This window comes from Hyposmocoma kahamanoa, unplaced genomic scaffold (assembly GCF_003589595.1).
Source record: "Hyposmocoma kahamanoa isolate Upper Pololo Valley unplaced genomic scaffold, ASM358959v1 66, whole genome shotgun sequence".
NCBI lineage: Eukaryota > Metazoa > Arthropoda > Insecta > Lepidoptera > Cosmopterigidae > Hyposmocoma > Hyposmocoma kahamanoa.
In genome coordinates this window covers 11038670-11054559 of record NW_020653854.1, presented here as the reverse complement: position 1 = coordinate 11054559, position 15890 = coordinate 11038670, and the positions used below count along the sequence as shown (strand labels likewise).

At 35.7% G+C, this 15890-nt stretch overlaps 1 protein-coding gene across 1 annotated transcript; it reads right to left on the bottom strand.

Annotated features, from left to right (window-relative positions):
- Nucleotides 1–8485: 8485 nt before the first annotated feature.
- Nucleotides 8486–14338, bottom strand: LOC113231913 (myrosinase 1-like). The gene is made up of 6 exons (XM_026466454.1): nt 14293–14338; nt 13767–13897; nt 11540–12210; nt 11163–11465; nt 9675–9913; nt 8486–8943 (listed from the first exon to the last, which is right to left on the bottom strand). The coding sequence occupies exons 1-6, from the start codon at nt 14328–14330 to the stop codon at nt 8688–8690; spliced, it is 1638 nt and encodes a 545-aa protein (XP_026322239.1). The 5' UTR covers nt 14331–14338; the 3' UTR covers nt 8486–8687.
- Nucleotides 14339–15890: the final 1552 nt, after the last annotated feature.

Genomic DNA, 15890 nt, shown 5'->3' with positions numbered 1-15890 from the left:
AGGTGGTGAATAGTCAACGGGCACCAGATATGGTGGTTAGCTGCAAATAGTGAATAAACAGTCACCAACTAATAGCGGCAACGTTACCAGGACTTAGTGGGTAACCTAGTGGGATGAGTTTACCTATAAAATTCTACAGAAGTCCTGTGACAGCGACTGTGAGACGGTGAGGAAAAGCATTTCAAAAGTTTGCCCCTTAGGGCAAACCCGGTGCTTACACCGGGTAGCGAACTGGCAGAAGATGGATGAAAGATTTTTAAAAGCGGCTTCTTACCGATGAAAGCAGTGCAGAAGGCAAACGGCAAACCACTGCAAAATATTTTCCGAACATGTAGCAAGATGATAGGGCTTGTAAAAATTCTCTTCTCTTGTAAAAAAAGGATATGGTTAGCGAACACTTTACCATCCACTTGAGGATATTATTTACCAATCAGCAGCCAACGCATACAAAAAGAAATTGTACACACGCTTTTCACAAGCTGAATACCGTGAACGGAAAATGGCGCGTAACTTTCAAAACTTTTTTGATAACCGTCAATGTTATGTCACATTTGATATCTAGAATAATTGTGGTCTTTCTGTTTCACAGTTATTTTTTTTATAATACCAAGTGACGGGACGAACCAGTCGTGCGCTTGGTGGTAAGCGACACACCTGTCCATAACAGTTGCAGGGTCACTCGCTTTAAATCGCAAAGATCTTAGGGGCACTGCGTCCGTCACCCTGACATATAAGTTGATAAGTCTCATGTACCTGTAATTTCACTAGCACCCACCCCTCCAAACCCGCTATGGGCCAGCGTGACAGACGTAAACCCTCGCCTGAGAGGTGACTCGTACCCAGCAGTGGAACGTATAAATGGAAAGATTAAAATAAAAAAAAAATAATAATAATAAAAAAAACAGCGGTGTTTTTCGATATAGCCGTAATATATTTATGTAACTAGCTTTGCTCGGACTGAAAATTGGCACGAAAAGATTTCTAAGACTGTTTGATAATAATTAGTGGTCATAATATATTTTTGTAATTTTTAAATATGGCCGCCATTAAAGAGCTATTTCAATTTTTTAAAACAAAGATCTAAGTGCCGAGGCCGCAGGCCGAGGTCCGCAGAGGGCGAAGCCCGAAGCGTCCGCACGCCTTCGTATGGAGGTAATTATAAACGGAGGCGTTTACGAGTACAAAATCTCACAATTGTAAAAATGTAAGGCATACTTCCCGATGTAGTGGAAATGAGATACTTATCATAGCGTTGTTGTATCTCAACCATATCTGTTAGATTCCATTTTCATGAAAGCTATGCCAAAGAGAAGTATTTAGGGGAAAAAATGCCAAACTACTGCCGAATTTCCTGTACTATGAATACCAAAACAACGATAATCCAGAATACTCAGACCAAAACCAACTTAGAAATGTTCGTTTCTTAAATTGACCCAAATCGGGAATCGACCTCCTCATCAAGCTCCCAAAGTACTAACTGCTGTGCCACCGAAGAGCATGCCGTAGGTGGGGTACAGGGCTCGTTATATGTATATATATAATGTAAAGAATTCGTCCAAGCCAATGCATCCACTAGAGAAACATCACGTACATGTACATACATACAAATATAACTAATTGTGCAATACTTTTAAAATAAGTCGAATTTTAACTGTATATACTTATACTAAAAATGCTTATAAGTAACTGCTTAAAAGTAATTGGTTAAGGAATTTTATTTGTTATCTGATTTTTTCATTTATAGATAATCAACTTTTTGAAAATGTAAACGCGTGTGCCATGAATATCAATGTCATTAGATATATTATTAAACGAATTTTTTAACCTATCCAATGGTGATCGCTTGCCAGCGTTAGTAGCAAACGGGTGATGAGTCCGTGATGAACGATATGGACTATGTATGGGACTTTGTACGATGTACTGTTAACAATATCAGAACAATCATATCTTATAGTATAATAATAATCATACATTATAGCTAGGTAATTAGCTGATTTCAAGAAAGTGATAGTTGGTATGGGCCCGTGCCTTTTATAATATATATATAGAGATTAATGAAGATCTTTAATCTGCAACTCCTGTTAGCGACGGTTTGTTCGATTATACAATCGATCGGCTCTCTAGCGTTATCGTGTACTACTTAGTACCGGTGATGAAACTGACTGGACTAGAGGACAATTACCAACAAATGTATGTGAGGAAATTTCCTATTTAGACACTGTTTGGATTTGTCGCCATTGTTTGCGTTTATCAATAAGAGAATTACATTTTACCTCCCTGTTTCCTACTACTTACCAGCTATATATATAACTCACAAGTAGTGCTACTTGCTTTGCTCCCTGGCAGATGTATACGGCATAGCTCCTTGATTATATAACAAATGGATATATATATATTTCGTAACTCAGTCTGCTAGACACTCCTCTCTGATGGATGTATATATACGTTAATAATTCCCTGCTAATTACTTATCTGAAGTCGTGAAGTTATACATATCGTTAACTCCTGCTTATCTCCCTGACGAAAATATACGTTAACGAACGACATTCGTGTCGCAAGATAAATAGTACCTACCTGACCTTCAATTCAATTCAATCATTTATTAATTCATAATATACACGATTGTGTTTGAATGTAATGAATTTAAATTTAATCATATAAATTACAATAATGAATGAACAATAATAAAATGCCAGGACACAAGTATATACTTACTAAAATTATTATAAGTCAAAATGAACAATTTAAAACAATGAATTTAAAAAAATATAATATAAAAAACAACAATTTATAAAATGAGCAACAAATTCAAAATTATTCTACGGAGTAACAGCATTTTTGTAATAATAAATATCTGTCTTTTTTTAAATACTTTTATGTGAGTAATAATCTTAAATTCTACAGGTAATTTATTAAATAATTTCTCGGTCTGATATTGGGGGCAGTGCGTCACAATATTTAATTTAGGCTCAATTACATTTTTGAAATTCTTAGTCCTAGTTGCTTAGGAATCCGTACCATAGTGCGAATGGTGCTTTTTGCAATATGAATGTAACACACACTATAATTATATTGGAAACTGTTTCTCCATAGCGCAATGCTATAACGCATATTGATTGAGTTTTCTGTTACTGGAAGCTCATATTTCCAATTAAGGAAATAGTCAATATAAATGTCAAGAAACATAATTTCCTCTTTCTTTTCTATTAGTCTGCCACTTAGCTGAACATCCAAAGTATCTCCGTTTCGCGAAGTGGGTTTATATAGTACAATGTTAGTTTTGGACGGATTTACTTGCAAAGCATTAGCTCTAAACCAGTTATCAAAAGCAGTTAGTGTGTTGTTTACATAACAATGTAACTGGCTGCAGTGCTATCCTTACAAGATATAATTGCATTCGTATCATTAGCAAAATTTACCAAAGATATATTACAGTCAAATCTGTACATATAGTTTATAAGTTCATTAATAAATATAATATATTGGTCCCAACACTGGTTCCTGCGGGATGCCCATAGAGATTCTTTAGATTTTTGAGGTTTGCACTAGTTCATTACCGTCGGTTGCAACGTCTTTGACTTCAACAAATTGTTTCCGATTGATTAAATAAGACTTTTAAAGTTCAAGGTTTACTGTTCCTTATTCCGTAGTGCTCCAATTTAGCAATTATTAAGTTATAATCCAATGTATCAAAAGCTGCACTTAAATCAAGGAAAAGACCGGCTACTTTTTGCATATTATTCACTTCTCTCGTTATATTACCGATTAGAGTGTCTATAGCATCGCTAGCCCCGAACTCATTTTGATAGCCAAACTGTCAGGGATACTGTACTGAGTATCGAGTCACGGAAAATTCCAGTAAAGACTTTCAGAAATGAGTTTATGCCTCGTGTAGGTAAATCAATTTTCTCTTTCAATTTTTTCTTTCTGAAAGTTTTGTTTATTAAATAATATCACAAAAAATTTAGCGAACCTTCGTCTTTTAACGACCATAACCGTTCTATCCATTTTTACCACTACTTCCCTCCGTCACGATTGAAGTCAATTAGGCAGTCTGACCGATGGCAATATGGCGGTACAAATTTACGAATGATGGAAAATGGATGTATGTAAGAACGTAATTACTCCACTTCGCGGGGTACTACCTTTTTTCTCGGATATAAATAAAATGGAATAAAAATGCGTTCTTTCTTAGCACGAACCAAAATAAAAATTAAATTAGAGTGAAAATACTCCCTTTTTTATTAATAATTCGAAGTCGTTTTATTTATTTGTATTTGTTTTACTTACTCGACCATACATTCGATTCTATTGACAAATTATTGAGCGCGTCTCGCGCACCCAGCGCTATTAACATTATCTTAACTTTATAGATATTTATATTAACTTTAAAATTTGACGAAGTGTCTTTAAGTTTTTATGATCTCTGGCTCAGAGCAATACAATACGAATTTTATGTTTGATTATGTAAAGGTGTAACAAACAATTCAACTTATAATCATACTCCTAATAATAAATAAGATAAGCAATAAAATGTAAAAGTACATAGATATGGTTGTCAAAACAGTTTGGTTGTCCATGCAAAGGTTTTGTGCGGCGAACAAAAGTTTTTATTAAACTTTGTTATCTATTGCATGATCACTGTCTAATATTACCTAATAATTTTAAGTAATACTCTCTTAATACTATTTAATAGAACCTTTTTAGGACGAGTTATGTAAACTTTTCTTAGAACTAAATTATATCGCCTTCAATGAAATCCCTTAGTTTTTCAAAGACCCGTCTTGTTATACAAAGTGTAGTAAATACTTTGGGGGGACTGTGTTACGAATGTCTAACAAAGAGATCCATTTAATCGGGTTGACATGTGATCAATAAAAACTAAGTACAATATCCTCGGACTCGGAGACGACTTACTAGTATTTATTAGGTCTGTGGAAACGACATTTCTTTGACATTCTCTGTAGTAATGAGATAAACAACTGTGTCCTTTGCGAGGAAGCTTTAAAGCCTGTTTATACGGTTGAGCTTGACTGTGAATAAGCCACATGCAGTTTGCATGAAGAATCTTGTTTAATATGTCGTCGATGTTAGTGCCGCTCTGCTGCGATGTTTACTTATTTATTTTACAATAAATTACATTCTGCTTACAGATCAATCAAACGAAATTTAACAATTAAATGGAATTAAATACATTGCAAGTACATTATACTATTAACTGCCTCAGTGGCCGAACGGTTACCATGCCGAACTGCCACGCAGAGGTCCCAGGTTCGATTCCCGGGCCGGGAGAAATATTTGTATGACCTACATTTATTTCTCTCGTGAGTTTGGGTGTATTTTGTGGTTGCCTATGTGTGTGTGTCCATGGCACCCGCGACACAGGGTTTCCCTAGTGCGGGGCTATGTTGAGTGTGTGCGTTATTATTATAAATAATGTCATATACGTTGGAATCACATAATATTGCTATCTCTGGACAATGCTTCAAGGTAGCGTCTCGCGGAAACTACGGCTTGAGGTTCAGCACATGTAAATATGTCTAACAACGAGTGAAAGAGAAGTATCTGGTTAAGACATTTGAACGCTCTTGGTAGAGGGGTTAACATATTTACCTTAGATCGTGTAACATGCCTTGCAAACCATCAAATTGAACCTAGGCACCAAAAACTCTATCATCGATAAAATATCAGGGTTGTACTAGATTCCATGCAACAAACGAAATATATACATAGGTCGCAAGAGCTAATTGCGTCTCACTTCCAATGTTCTGTAGTTGACATTCCGAAAATAAAGGTTGTGGTATAAAGCAGGGAGCAAAAATGTGGCAAAAGCTTTTACAGAATCAGGCACAGTAGCTTATTGTATAACATCTCGTACATATCAATCGCAACTTTTTGTCAAATATCTCTTTCCGCTTATTTTTTTTCTCAAAATATTCTCCGTTAGCGTTAATGCACTTTTTGCAGACGAATGAACCAATTTTGAAAACATTTATGCCACTCCTCCGTGACAATGTCTGAAACATATTTTTCGTACTCTTCGACAGCCTCTTCAGGTGATGAAAATCGTTGACCGCGTAACTGGTTCTTAATTTTTGGAAATAAATAAAAGTCACAAGGTGCCAGGTCGGGACTGTACGCGGGGTGGTCAACATTGTTCACCTTCAAAAATTCATTTCTGTCTGGCCGTGTGGGAACCGGCATTATCGTGGTGCAAGATAATGCGGCGTTTACGGTTATTTTTACGGTGTTTGTCAATAACTTCCGGCAAACAAATGGTCCTGTACCAATCACTATTCACGGTACAACGTTTCTCCAAAGCAACAGTAGCCGCGTGTCCAGTTTTATTAAAAAAAGAAGCAATCATCCGCTTAGAGGCACTTTACACGCGCACCACTTTGGTTGGTTTCGGCTCATCTCGAAAGACCCATACGCTCGATTGTTGCTTTTGTTTTGGGATCGTAACTATAAATCTATGTTTCGTCACCTGTTACTATGTCCCATACCAAATTTGACGCCCCTTTGTTAGCCAGGTACTTAATTTGTTAAAAGCGTTTGTTGCGAGGTAGCGATCAACGGCCAATTGCTAACAGTCCTTTTATAAATAATATTGCCGTAGGAAATCTTCTACACTAATATCGGTAAGCATATGGGGGTCGTGTCTTTATGGAAACTGCTATTCGGAACCTTTTTGATAACCGGTTTCGTACATGGTAACACCTTGACAGTCGTATACTTTAAACCTTTAAATTTTTCTTAACATTTCAATAAAATATGCTTATGTGACACGTGGACTGTCATCAAATTAATGCAAATTAATTAGGTGTTCAATTAAGGATTACTAAATTTTATTGAAGGACAATACAAGAAATGAACAGTTTTGGTACTTTTAACCTTATCCACAACTTAGTAAAATACGGTCTGATTCTGACAAGTATAAAGGGGTCCCAATTGATAACGCGTGTTTTATATGCAGTTTCGTGAGCACACTAGGCGATGAAGCATGCACATAAAGCAAATGTTCAGTAAGAATGCCATGTTGAAACATGCTGTTAAATGAGGTCCAACCATAAACTTGGTAATTAAAAAGGATGGTGGCTAAAAGATCGCAGTTAAATAACCAGACTTTTTGATGTGGTAAATCACTTATTAAAAGGCTTTGAAAAGATTTAATGGTTCTTTTTTAAGGATTTTGTAATGAGATAGGTTTTACAAAAGATTTCGCTCTTAAGTTCGATTAACGGTTATTTAAAAGTACACAATTTAACGCAAAATTATATTCGTTTTTTAGAATTTTTATTGTTGTATGGAAAAAAAAATAAAAGAGCAGAAATAGGTAGCAGTACAGCTCCTTGTGAAAGAATTCCTTCAGGGAAGTATTACCACCTTAGCTATTTCTGCGGTCAAGCAGTAATGTGAGTATTACTGCGTTTTAGTTTTAAAGGTTAAGGGTGCTGGTGAAATTACAGGCACATGGGACTTGTCAATTTATGTCTCAGGGTGACGAGCGCAGCGGCAGTGCCCCTCAGATCTTTGTGATTTAAAAATCTAAGTGGCACCGCTACTGTTATGAACAAGGGTGTCGCTTACGCGGTTTGACGCGGTTCAAAGATGTGCTATGAGAATTGTTGACGATCCTGTGCTTAGAGCCGGTATTGAACCACTGTCTTGTAAGAGAGACTTTGCCTCCCTATGCCTGTTCTATCGCTTGTACAATGGCCAATGTTCTGAAGAACTGTTTGACATGATGTCAACAGCAACATTTTACCATCGCACCGCTCGCCACCGGCAGGAAGTCCATCCTCACACTCTTGAACCGAGTCGCTCTCGTACTGTATGGTTTCAGAGTAGCTTTCTCCCACGTACAATTAGGTCGTGGAATGAACTCCCTGACGAGGTTTTCCCGCAGGAATACAGCATGGAGTCCTTCAAAAGGGGTTTGAGATGGGTCCTAAAGGGTCGGAAACGCGCACGTGACGCCCCTGGTGTTGCAGGCGTTCATAAGCTACGGTAACCGCTTTCCATCAGGCGGGCCGTATGCTTGTTTGCTGCCTACATAAAATAAAAAAAAATCCATCAGGCGCATGACATATGCGTCCCGTCACTTGGTATTATAAAAAAGATAGTGTAATAAGCTCAAATATACTAGGGTGATAGCACCAATGATCGATATTTTAAGGGATGTGTGACTATGAATTTGCAATAACTTTTTAAACATATATCAATAATAATTCGTTTATTTCACAGATATAATCATCAAGAATGAATATGCTGTAATATGTTTCATAAAAAAGCTATTATAAGTGTAACTAAAAAAATTAAACTAGAATTTCTCTAAATCTCCAGTAATGAACACCAAAAATCCACTAATTAACTAACCAGTAATTGACACTCACAATAATGAGCACGTAGTAATTGTCGGTCACTGGTGCCACTACCATACCATTGTTTCATTTTTGCTTTTCATCGCAATGATGTTTTAGGATGTTGAGTTTTTGTTTTTTTAATTTCAAAGGAAAGCAGGTGCAAATCAGTGAAACATATATTTAAATCACAACACTTGCATGTACAACGATACTATTCAACGTAACCTCTGAAACGCCTTAAATAATAATGTAACAATAAACTGAATAGAGAATTGCTTGGCCTATAATCACCTATTTTATAATGCCCGTAGAGCTTAACCATTAAATTAATGTTGATAAATTTAAAAGTGTCGTCAATAAAACTACAACAATTTCGCAACTATAGGATACAGCATTAGATGCACTTCTTACTTTGTCGTCTTTTTTAGCACCAAAAGTGTATTTATATGGATCTGGATTATAATCGTAATCGATTATTCTACTTCTTATGATTTCTTTGTACACCAGTGCTGACTTCTTTGGTGTCCTGGTTCTGTTTTTGTCAACCAAATCCACATGGTATAAGCCGAATTTTAACCTGAAAGTGACCATAATATTACAAAATTTAGTAAAATGGGTTGAAATTCTTCTTTATAACTAATTAGTCTAATGACATTTGTTTGAAGCTGTTATACATGTTTCAACTATATTTATAGTTCTTACAGGTAGCAATACTTAGAGTAGAGTTACTTCGCATCAGTTCCTACTACCCCATTTATTAATATACATTTATTAATATATAATAATAATATATTTATTCGGCACCAAAACTCATGAAGAGTTTTTGTTTATTCTGTATTTCAGAACGAAAACTTTTTTATTTACATAAATCAGGACAATACGAAAATGTACATAAATCAGGTGATCGCATGAATTTTCGAAATTTGCACATGAAAATCTATCAAAATGAATGGTAAAACTTTAAATACGTATGTCAAGTTCTTAGGTTTTCGCGACTGCTACACATGAAACTAGTTTTCCGGATTTGTAGTCACGGTTGACTCACAGTCACCATGGGACTTGTAAAAGGCCCGACACGTTGGTTTGTTTCAAAAAAAATATACGCGATTTAAATCCGGAAAAATACTTTCGTTTCTATGATTGTTGCGTATTTACAAAATTCGGAGAACTGAGCTTGTGTCCTATTACTTTGAAAAACTATTGGCGGTAATTTACAAAACAACTTGTATTATCGCATACTTACCAAATTCAATAAAAGCTTAAATGAAAAAAACTTAAAAATTAACAACTATATTATATATAACTTACTGATAGCCCACGATCCATTCAAAATTATCCATCAAACTCCAAGGGAAGTACCCTCTAACATTGACACCATCCCTTAATGCATCCAACACAGCACCTAGGTAGTTTCTTATATAATCTGCCCTCATATCGTCTACTAAACCATCGTCAGATGAGATCCCATTCTCAGTTACGTAAATTAAGGGGTCGTCATATTTATCTTTCAGATACATAAGGACATGGTACAACCCTGGCGCGTAATCCTGTGCAGTAATAAGAACATTGAGCATTATATTACTATATCCGATACTAATAGATAAGAAGGAGAAGTCATATTTATTTATTAGCTCATCCACGTGTCGAGACAATATTAAATCAAATTAAGGAGTTCTTCAAAAGTTTTTGCACGAACGTTTCTGTAGTGTATGCGGATTGTCGGTGATTTATCTCGAGCGCACACATCACACGATGCATCTGTAGAAGGAGCTGTCTGTGTCAAAGAGTGCCTTGAATTGGTCTGTGTACGACCATCTGCCCGGAGGCATGTGGTGGTGCGTATTCGAGCCAAATACCAATACGCTATCAGTGTAAGAGCGGATACTACAGTATCCAATTAAATACTAGTGTTTTCTTACATTTTTCATATAGTGTGGTGCAATCTAGTGTGTAATTGTAGCAAATATTGTAAAAAATAATATAAAAAAATATATGTAATAAAGTACTTAGGAGCGTTAACTGCGTCGTAACTTTTGGATCAAAACTATCGTATTGTAAAAAATTTCAAAAGCAAAAATAGAAAACGACTTCTGTGACCCGACGGTTTCCATTGTGGGCGTTGGATGTGAAAGTCCAGAGTCCGATTCCCGATAGGCCAATTTGAGAAATGGTTTTTTTTTAATTGTCTCTAGTCTGGGTGTTCTGAGTTTGGTCATAGTGAGTTCCGTTGCTCTGCTACGCATAATACGGTACTCATAATAGGTACAGGGGATTTCCTGAGTGAGACCAGGTAATTGGTTGTTGGCACATTAAAAAAATGTACTAAACTCAAACTTATTCCAATTTCAGGTATATTTGCGGAAATGGAAGACTAGTATTATCATAAACCATTCATACTTAATTTTTGTATAATCTTGTACAAAATATCCACTTAATGCTCTGGCCACACGAGGCGGCTGCGGAAGCGTTCCGGGCGCGGGAATTTTTGTAATGTACGAGTTTACATGGACCCTGCCACTCTGAAACGCGATATCAACGCGCGGCCGCCGCGCGTTTCAGTGTGGCAGGCTTCATATGCACTCGCACATTCCAAAAATTCCCGCGCCCGGAACGCTTCCGCGGCCACCTTTGTGTGGCCTGAGCATTAATTCGTAACAAGCCTAGTTGGGCGGTCAATTGTAGCGTTCACTTTAAGAGTTAGTTAGGTAACCAAACGAGAACATTTCGGTACTGTACGTAATTGTAAACTAAACATTTAGGAATGGTGTAAAAAAGTTTAAAAGACATGGTACTTACATGACCCCAACCATGCGAAGGCCAAGATGGATTAGCAGAAGTGACAAAATACATATCGTTTTTTAGAGACGGTACGGGAAAACGTCCCTGCAGCGATGAATTTCTGGACACATACACAGCGGCATAGTGGTTAAGGCCTATAAAGTCACCTGTGCCTTTAATGTACTCCACTTCCTTCTTAGTAAAAGGGCGCAGTCTTGATGAGTTTCGACCTTCTTTAGCACTGTTTTCTGCTATTATCTCTATTAATCTTAGAGGATAGTTTCCTTCTTTTGCATATATGGGATGCACGAAATGATCAATCTGCAATGAAATATGAAGCTCAAACTTTGTAACTATTTTAATTCATTAGTGGCATTCACTTATACTTCACTTACATGAAAAATTTTATAATCAAAAGCAGCTTGAATATCGTCGGAAGAATTTGTGGCTGGAATACCCCACTCTAAGTTGCCGACAAAACCAACTTGCCCTTTTTGTGATTCCTTAAATTCATCTTTATAAATGTGGTACGCTCTAGCGTGTGCTAGTAAAATATTTCTCCCGCATTCATAGTAACCCTCTCCGGGAGTAGGTATTGCAGGAGGGTGTGTAGCAACCTCAAACGCAAATGAACAGTGAATAAAAGGTTCGTTAATAGTCATCCAGTTCTTCACTCGGTCACCAAAAAGTTTATACGCAACTCTGGCATATTCTCCGAACCATTCGATTACTTTTTCATTCAGCCATCCTCCTTGCTCGTTCAAATTCTGTGGTAGATCCCAATGATATATCGTCACATAGGGCGTTATCCCGTTTGCTAGAAGTTCGTTTATTAAATTGTTGTAGTAAGCCACACCAGGTGTATTTATATAATCGGCATGACCATATGGTAGTATTCGAGACCACGATATTGACATCCTGTAGCTGTCAACGCCTAATTCTTTCAACATTTCGACGTCTCGTTTGTACAAATAGTAAGACTTTGTTGCGTCGTCTCCGTTGGAACCATCTACTATTTTATCTGCTTTCGTATGAACGAAATGATCCCACATTGACCAGCCTTTACCTAGAAAAAAGAATGATAAGAATCTCGTAAGTTAAGGAAAACTAACTGGTTTTCCTTATTATTATAAACTAATGTTTATTAAAGTTACGTATTTCTGTACTGTGAGTGAGATAACCAATCACGTGTAGGTATTATGTATATAACTTGTATATATTGATGATTATAGGTATTTCGTAATCATTTTTATTGTTACAATAAAATGATAAAAAGGTCATTAATTATGTTTATGGTTATTCTATCAGGGCACGATTACATGCGATTACACTATTCTTTGAAGAAAAAATATACATTAATGAACTTTTTGCTAAAACATATTTGTGTGAATAAAAATAATAAAATAGGTATTATTAGGTATATTGAAATTGCAGATAGATATGTGGTTACCACGTATTAAGTACTAGTCAGACGACAACACAACGATGACTGCAAGTAGAGCCTAAAAGAATTATCCCCATACTAACAGCTATTGGCGATTCAATATACAGGGTTTGATTTTAAAAATACCCTGGTTAGTTGGCATAGCGACTGGCACGGTTTGCTGGGAGACGTTGGTTCCAATCCAACCGGATCGAAGTGAATTTTTTGTAAATGTTCGATGTGTAGTAAGTTACCCTGAACTTTTGAGAATTGTTAAAACAAATTTTCAAAATCTTTCATGCAACAGCTGATTCAGGTTTACAAGGATGTAAAAAAATATATGAACAAATGAATGATATAATATGGTCTTATTTCGAAAAGTTTCAGAATTAACGCTGCTTTTATTAGAATTATACAGCCGTACTTAGTGGTTGCGAAATGTTAAATTGAATAAAAAACTTAAATTAACTCGACTAGATCAATTTAATCAACTCAAACACGATAGTTCCGCTGTAGTGGTTGAGGAGTTGAATAGTATAGAGAATGTCCTTGTTACACCATCCGACCAAGGTGTACCACATTATTGTAATTTAGTCGAATTTATATAGTATACCAAATTTTAAGTCAATCAGTCAAGTAAATAAATATTACTTTCATAACTGTGATCCCTAAGAGGAAAAAGAAGTCATGATTTTTAAATAGATGAACAGATGGTCACAGTTCGGAGAACAGATGTTCATTAAACGTAGCAAAGTACCATCCTGATGAAATAAGTCTTCAAATATTATAAAAAAAAAACGACCTCAAAAGTTGGTGGAATTACATTAGCCAAGTTTTATTGAAATCGATTACAGGAAAGTGCGCGAAACTGGATTCATACCCTAGTTTGCCACCCTTAGATGTGGAATATTTTCTTCAAATTTAAATGGGTCCAATATCAAAATCGGTTCACAAATGCCCTAGTTACAGACATACGTATACTCTGACAAAGGTTTTAAAGTTATAACTCCCCTCTTTTTTAAGGTTGTTAAAGATGGTTAAAAATCATCACCATCATCAACTCATTTATACGTCCCACTGCTGGGCATGGATCTCCTCTCAGGTGACGGTTTAGGGTATATTCCGCCTAAGGTTTCATCATTTTCCTTCACCGAAAAGCTCATAGTAAATTTCAAATCAAATATAATAGCAACACTCACCATCAATATTCCAAGCTCCTTCGATCTGATACGCCGCAGTAGTTACGCCAAACTCAAAATCATAAGGAAATTTTTGCCTTACATCGTTGTTTGTACTTATTGCACCATTACTGTTGGTAGCTAACAACAAGCTACAAAATAAAACGCCAAAATTATCTTTGTACTCTATTTCTCATATTTTTATATCACAATGTGAGGTAGTTTTTACAAAAATGAATTTTGAGCCAGAAATAAGATTTTTCGTAATTTAATAAGTCATTAACATCCCAAGAAAAAAAATACATGAAACACAGACATTTCAAATGTAACAAGTAATATTGAGAAATCCTAAATTTCTCCATCATCACTCAAGATACTCTACATTTGAATAGGAAAACACTAAAATTATTATTTTTTATTTAATGGAGTAAATATGTACCATAAAAAAAATCAGTGATATTTTTTACAAAACTTATCCAATTACAAAGAAACTAATTAATCTTTTTAATAAATATGACATTTAACGACAACACCTAATGATAATTACCACAACACTATCACAATAATTTCACTCCACAATGTCATGTTTCTTGGGACTCCAAAACTAAACTGTGATTTCTTCTTGGAATTGAACTATATAAACATTATCAATCAATATAACATGTACAATTAAATTATCGTTGGCGAAATAGCAACGTCTCTGTATAGGTATAGACAATGTTAATTCGTTATCGATTGCAAAATTCTGGAGAATGTGGCAGTCTTAAACTCCTTTATATTGTAACATGCATGAAATTGTGACTACATGGATGCAATATCGCATTACAAATTTTATTTCGATAATTATTTTTAATGAAAAACTTATAATCATCGAGTTTTCAGGTTTTCGCGATTGTTACACATTGGAAAAAAACATTTTTTTTTTCGGATCAGGACCCCGATTCAGAACTTTTTGATATTTTAATTGAAGGGTGCTTTCCGAGCTATTCAGTTAAACGTTCGATTCGGATTCGGATACGATATAGTTATCCAACAGCGTTTACGCGAGTTAGTTGATGAAATAGATTATAAGAAAAATGAAAATCCTTTTATATACATTTTTAAGACTTTAAAGACCTAAAATATAGGAATGCTTTAGTCTTACATTAAAATAAATTAATAAAATTTAACAAAACCAGACTTTATTAAAATAATATGAGATTTCCAAATTACATTCGAGCTTTGTAAACAACAGGACGTTCGGTAACTTTCATTCGACAACTGTGTTCAGGGGGCCAATCGCGCTAATTGTCAAAGGTTTAACCAAAACCTTCAACCTCGCCAATGTGACACGTTGCGTACATTTCGTATCGCGCTAACTGTCAAAACAAAAACCTAACCTAAGCCAAAACGTTAGACGTGTGACACGTAAAGCACATTTGGTATCGCGCTAATTGTCAAAGAATAACTGAATAACGTTTGTAGCCTTTGCCGGTCGAGAAGTTCGAGTAATCGTACGGAAGTGACGTCATTTCGGTTCGGTTTGGAATACGACAGTTTGACGTTCGATTCGGGTGTTGTGAATAAAAATGAAAAGAAATCGTATGATATCAAATCGAATCGGTCGACAACTGAGTTATCGTAAGGTTACGAATCGACCCCCTGAATCGCGAATGTTTTTTTTTTTCAAGCAAACCAACGTTACATAACTAACCACTCCGCCGTAACCATGAGACGGGGATCTACTCTCGTTCTCTATCCGATATCCGTCCGAAACAATTAGGCTTTATTCATATCGCCGAGACGCAACGCGACGCGGCGCTACATTAAAAAGAGCAATGTAACTGTAACTTAAAAATTATAGCGTGCAGTGCAACATCAACTTTATCCTCTACAAAATAAGGCAACTAAAGTAATAATAGTAATAATAGTAAAGCTTAAGTAAAATTTAGGCGCTATTTATAATAATAATAAACATTAATAATATCTTAGTATAATTATGTGTTATAATTAACTTGAAAAATCATTTTTATACCTTAGTGCATAGGTTCCCAAACATTTTGGGTCATCGCCCACTTAGGCAAGATAAATCAATTTCAACGCCCTCCATCACAAAAAATTCTTCTTCTTCTTCTTCTTCTTCTTCTTCTTCTTCTTCTTCTTCTT

Coding starts and splice junctions, on each gene's coding strand:
- LOC113231913 (XM_026466454.1), bottom strand. CDS start 14,330: ATGACATTGTGGAGTGAAATTATTGTGATAGTGTTGTG. Junction 13,898..14,292: donor ATTATTGTGATAGTGTTGTG/GTAATTATCATT, acceptor TTTATTTTGTAG/CTTGTTGTTAGCTACCAACA. Junction 9,914..11,162: donor CTTCGCATGGTTGGGGTCAT/GTAAGTACCATG, acceptor ATTACTGCACAG/GATTACGCGCCAGGGTTGTA.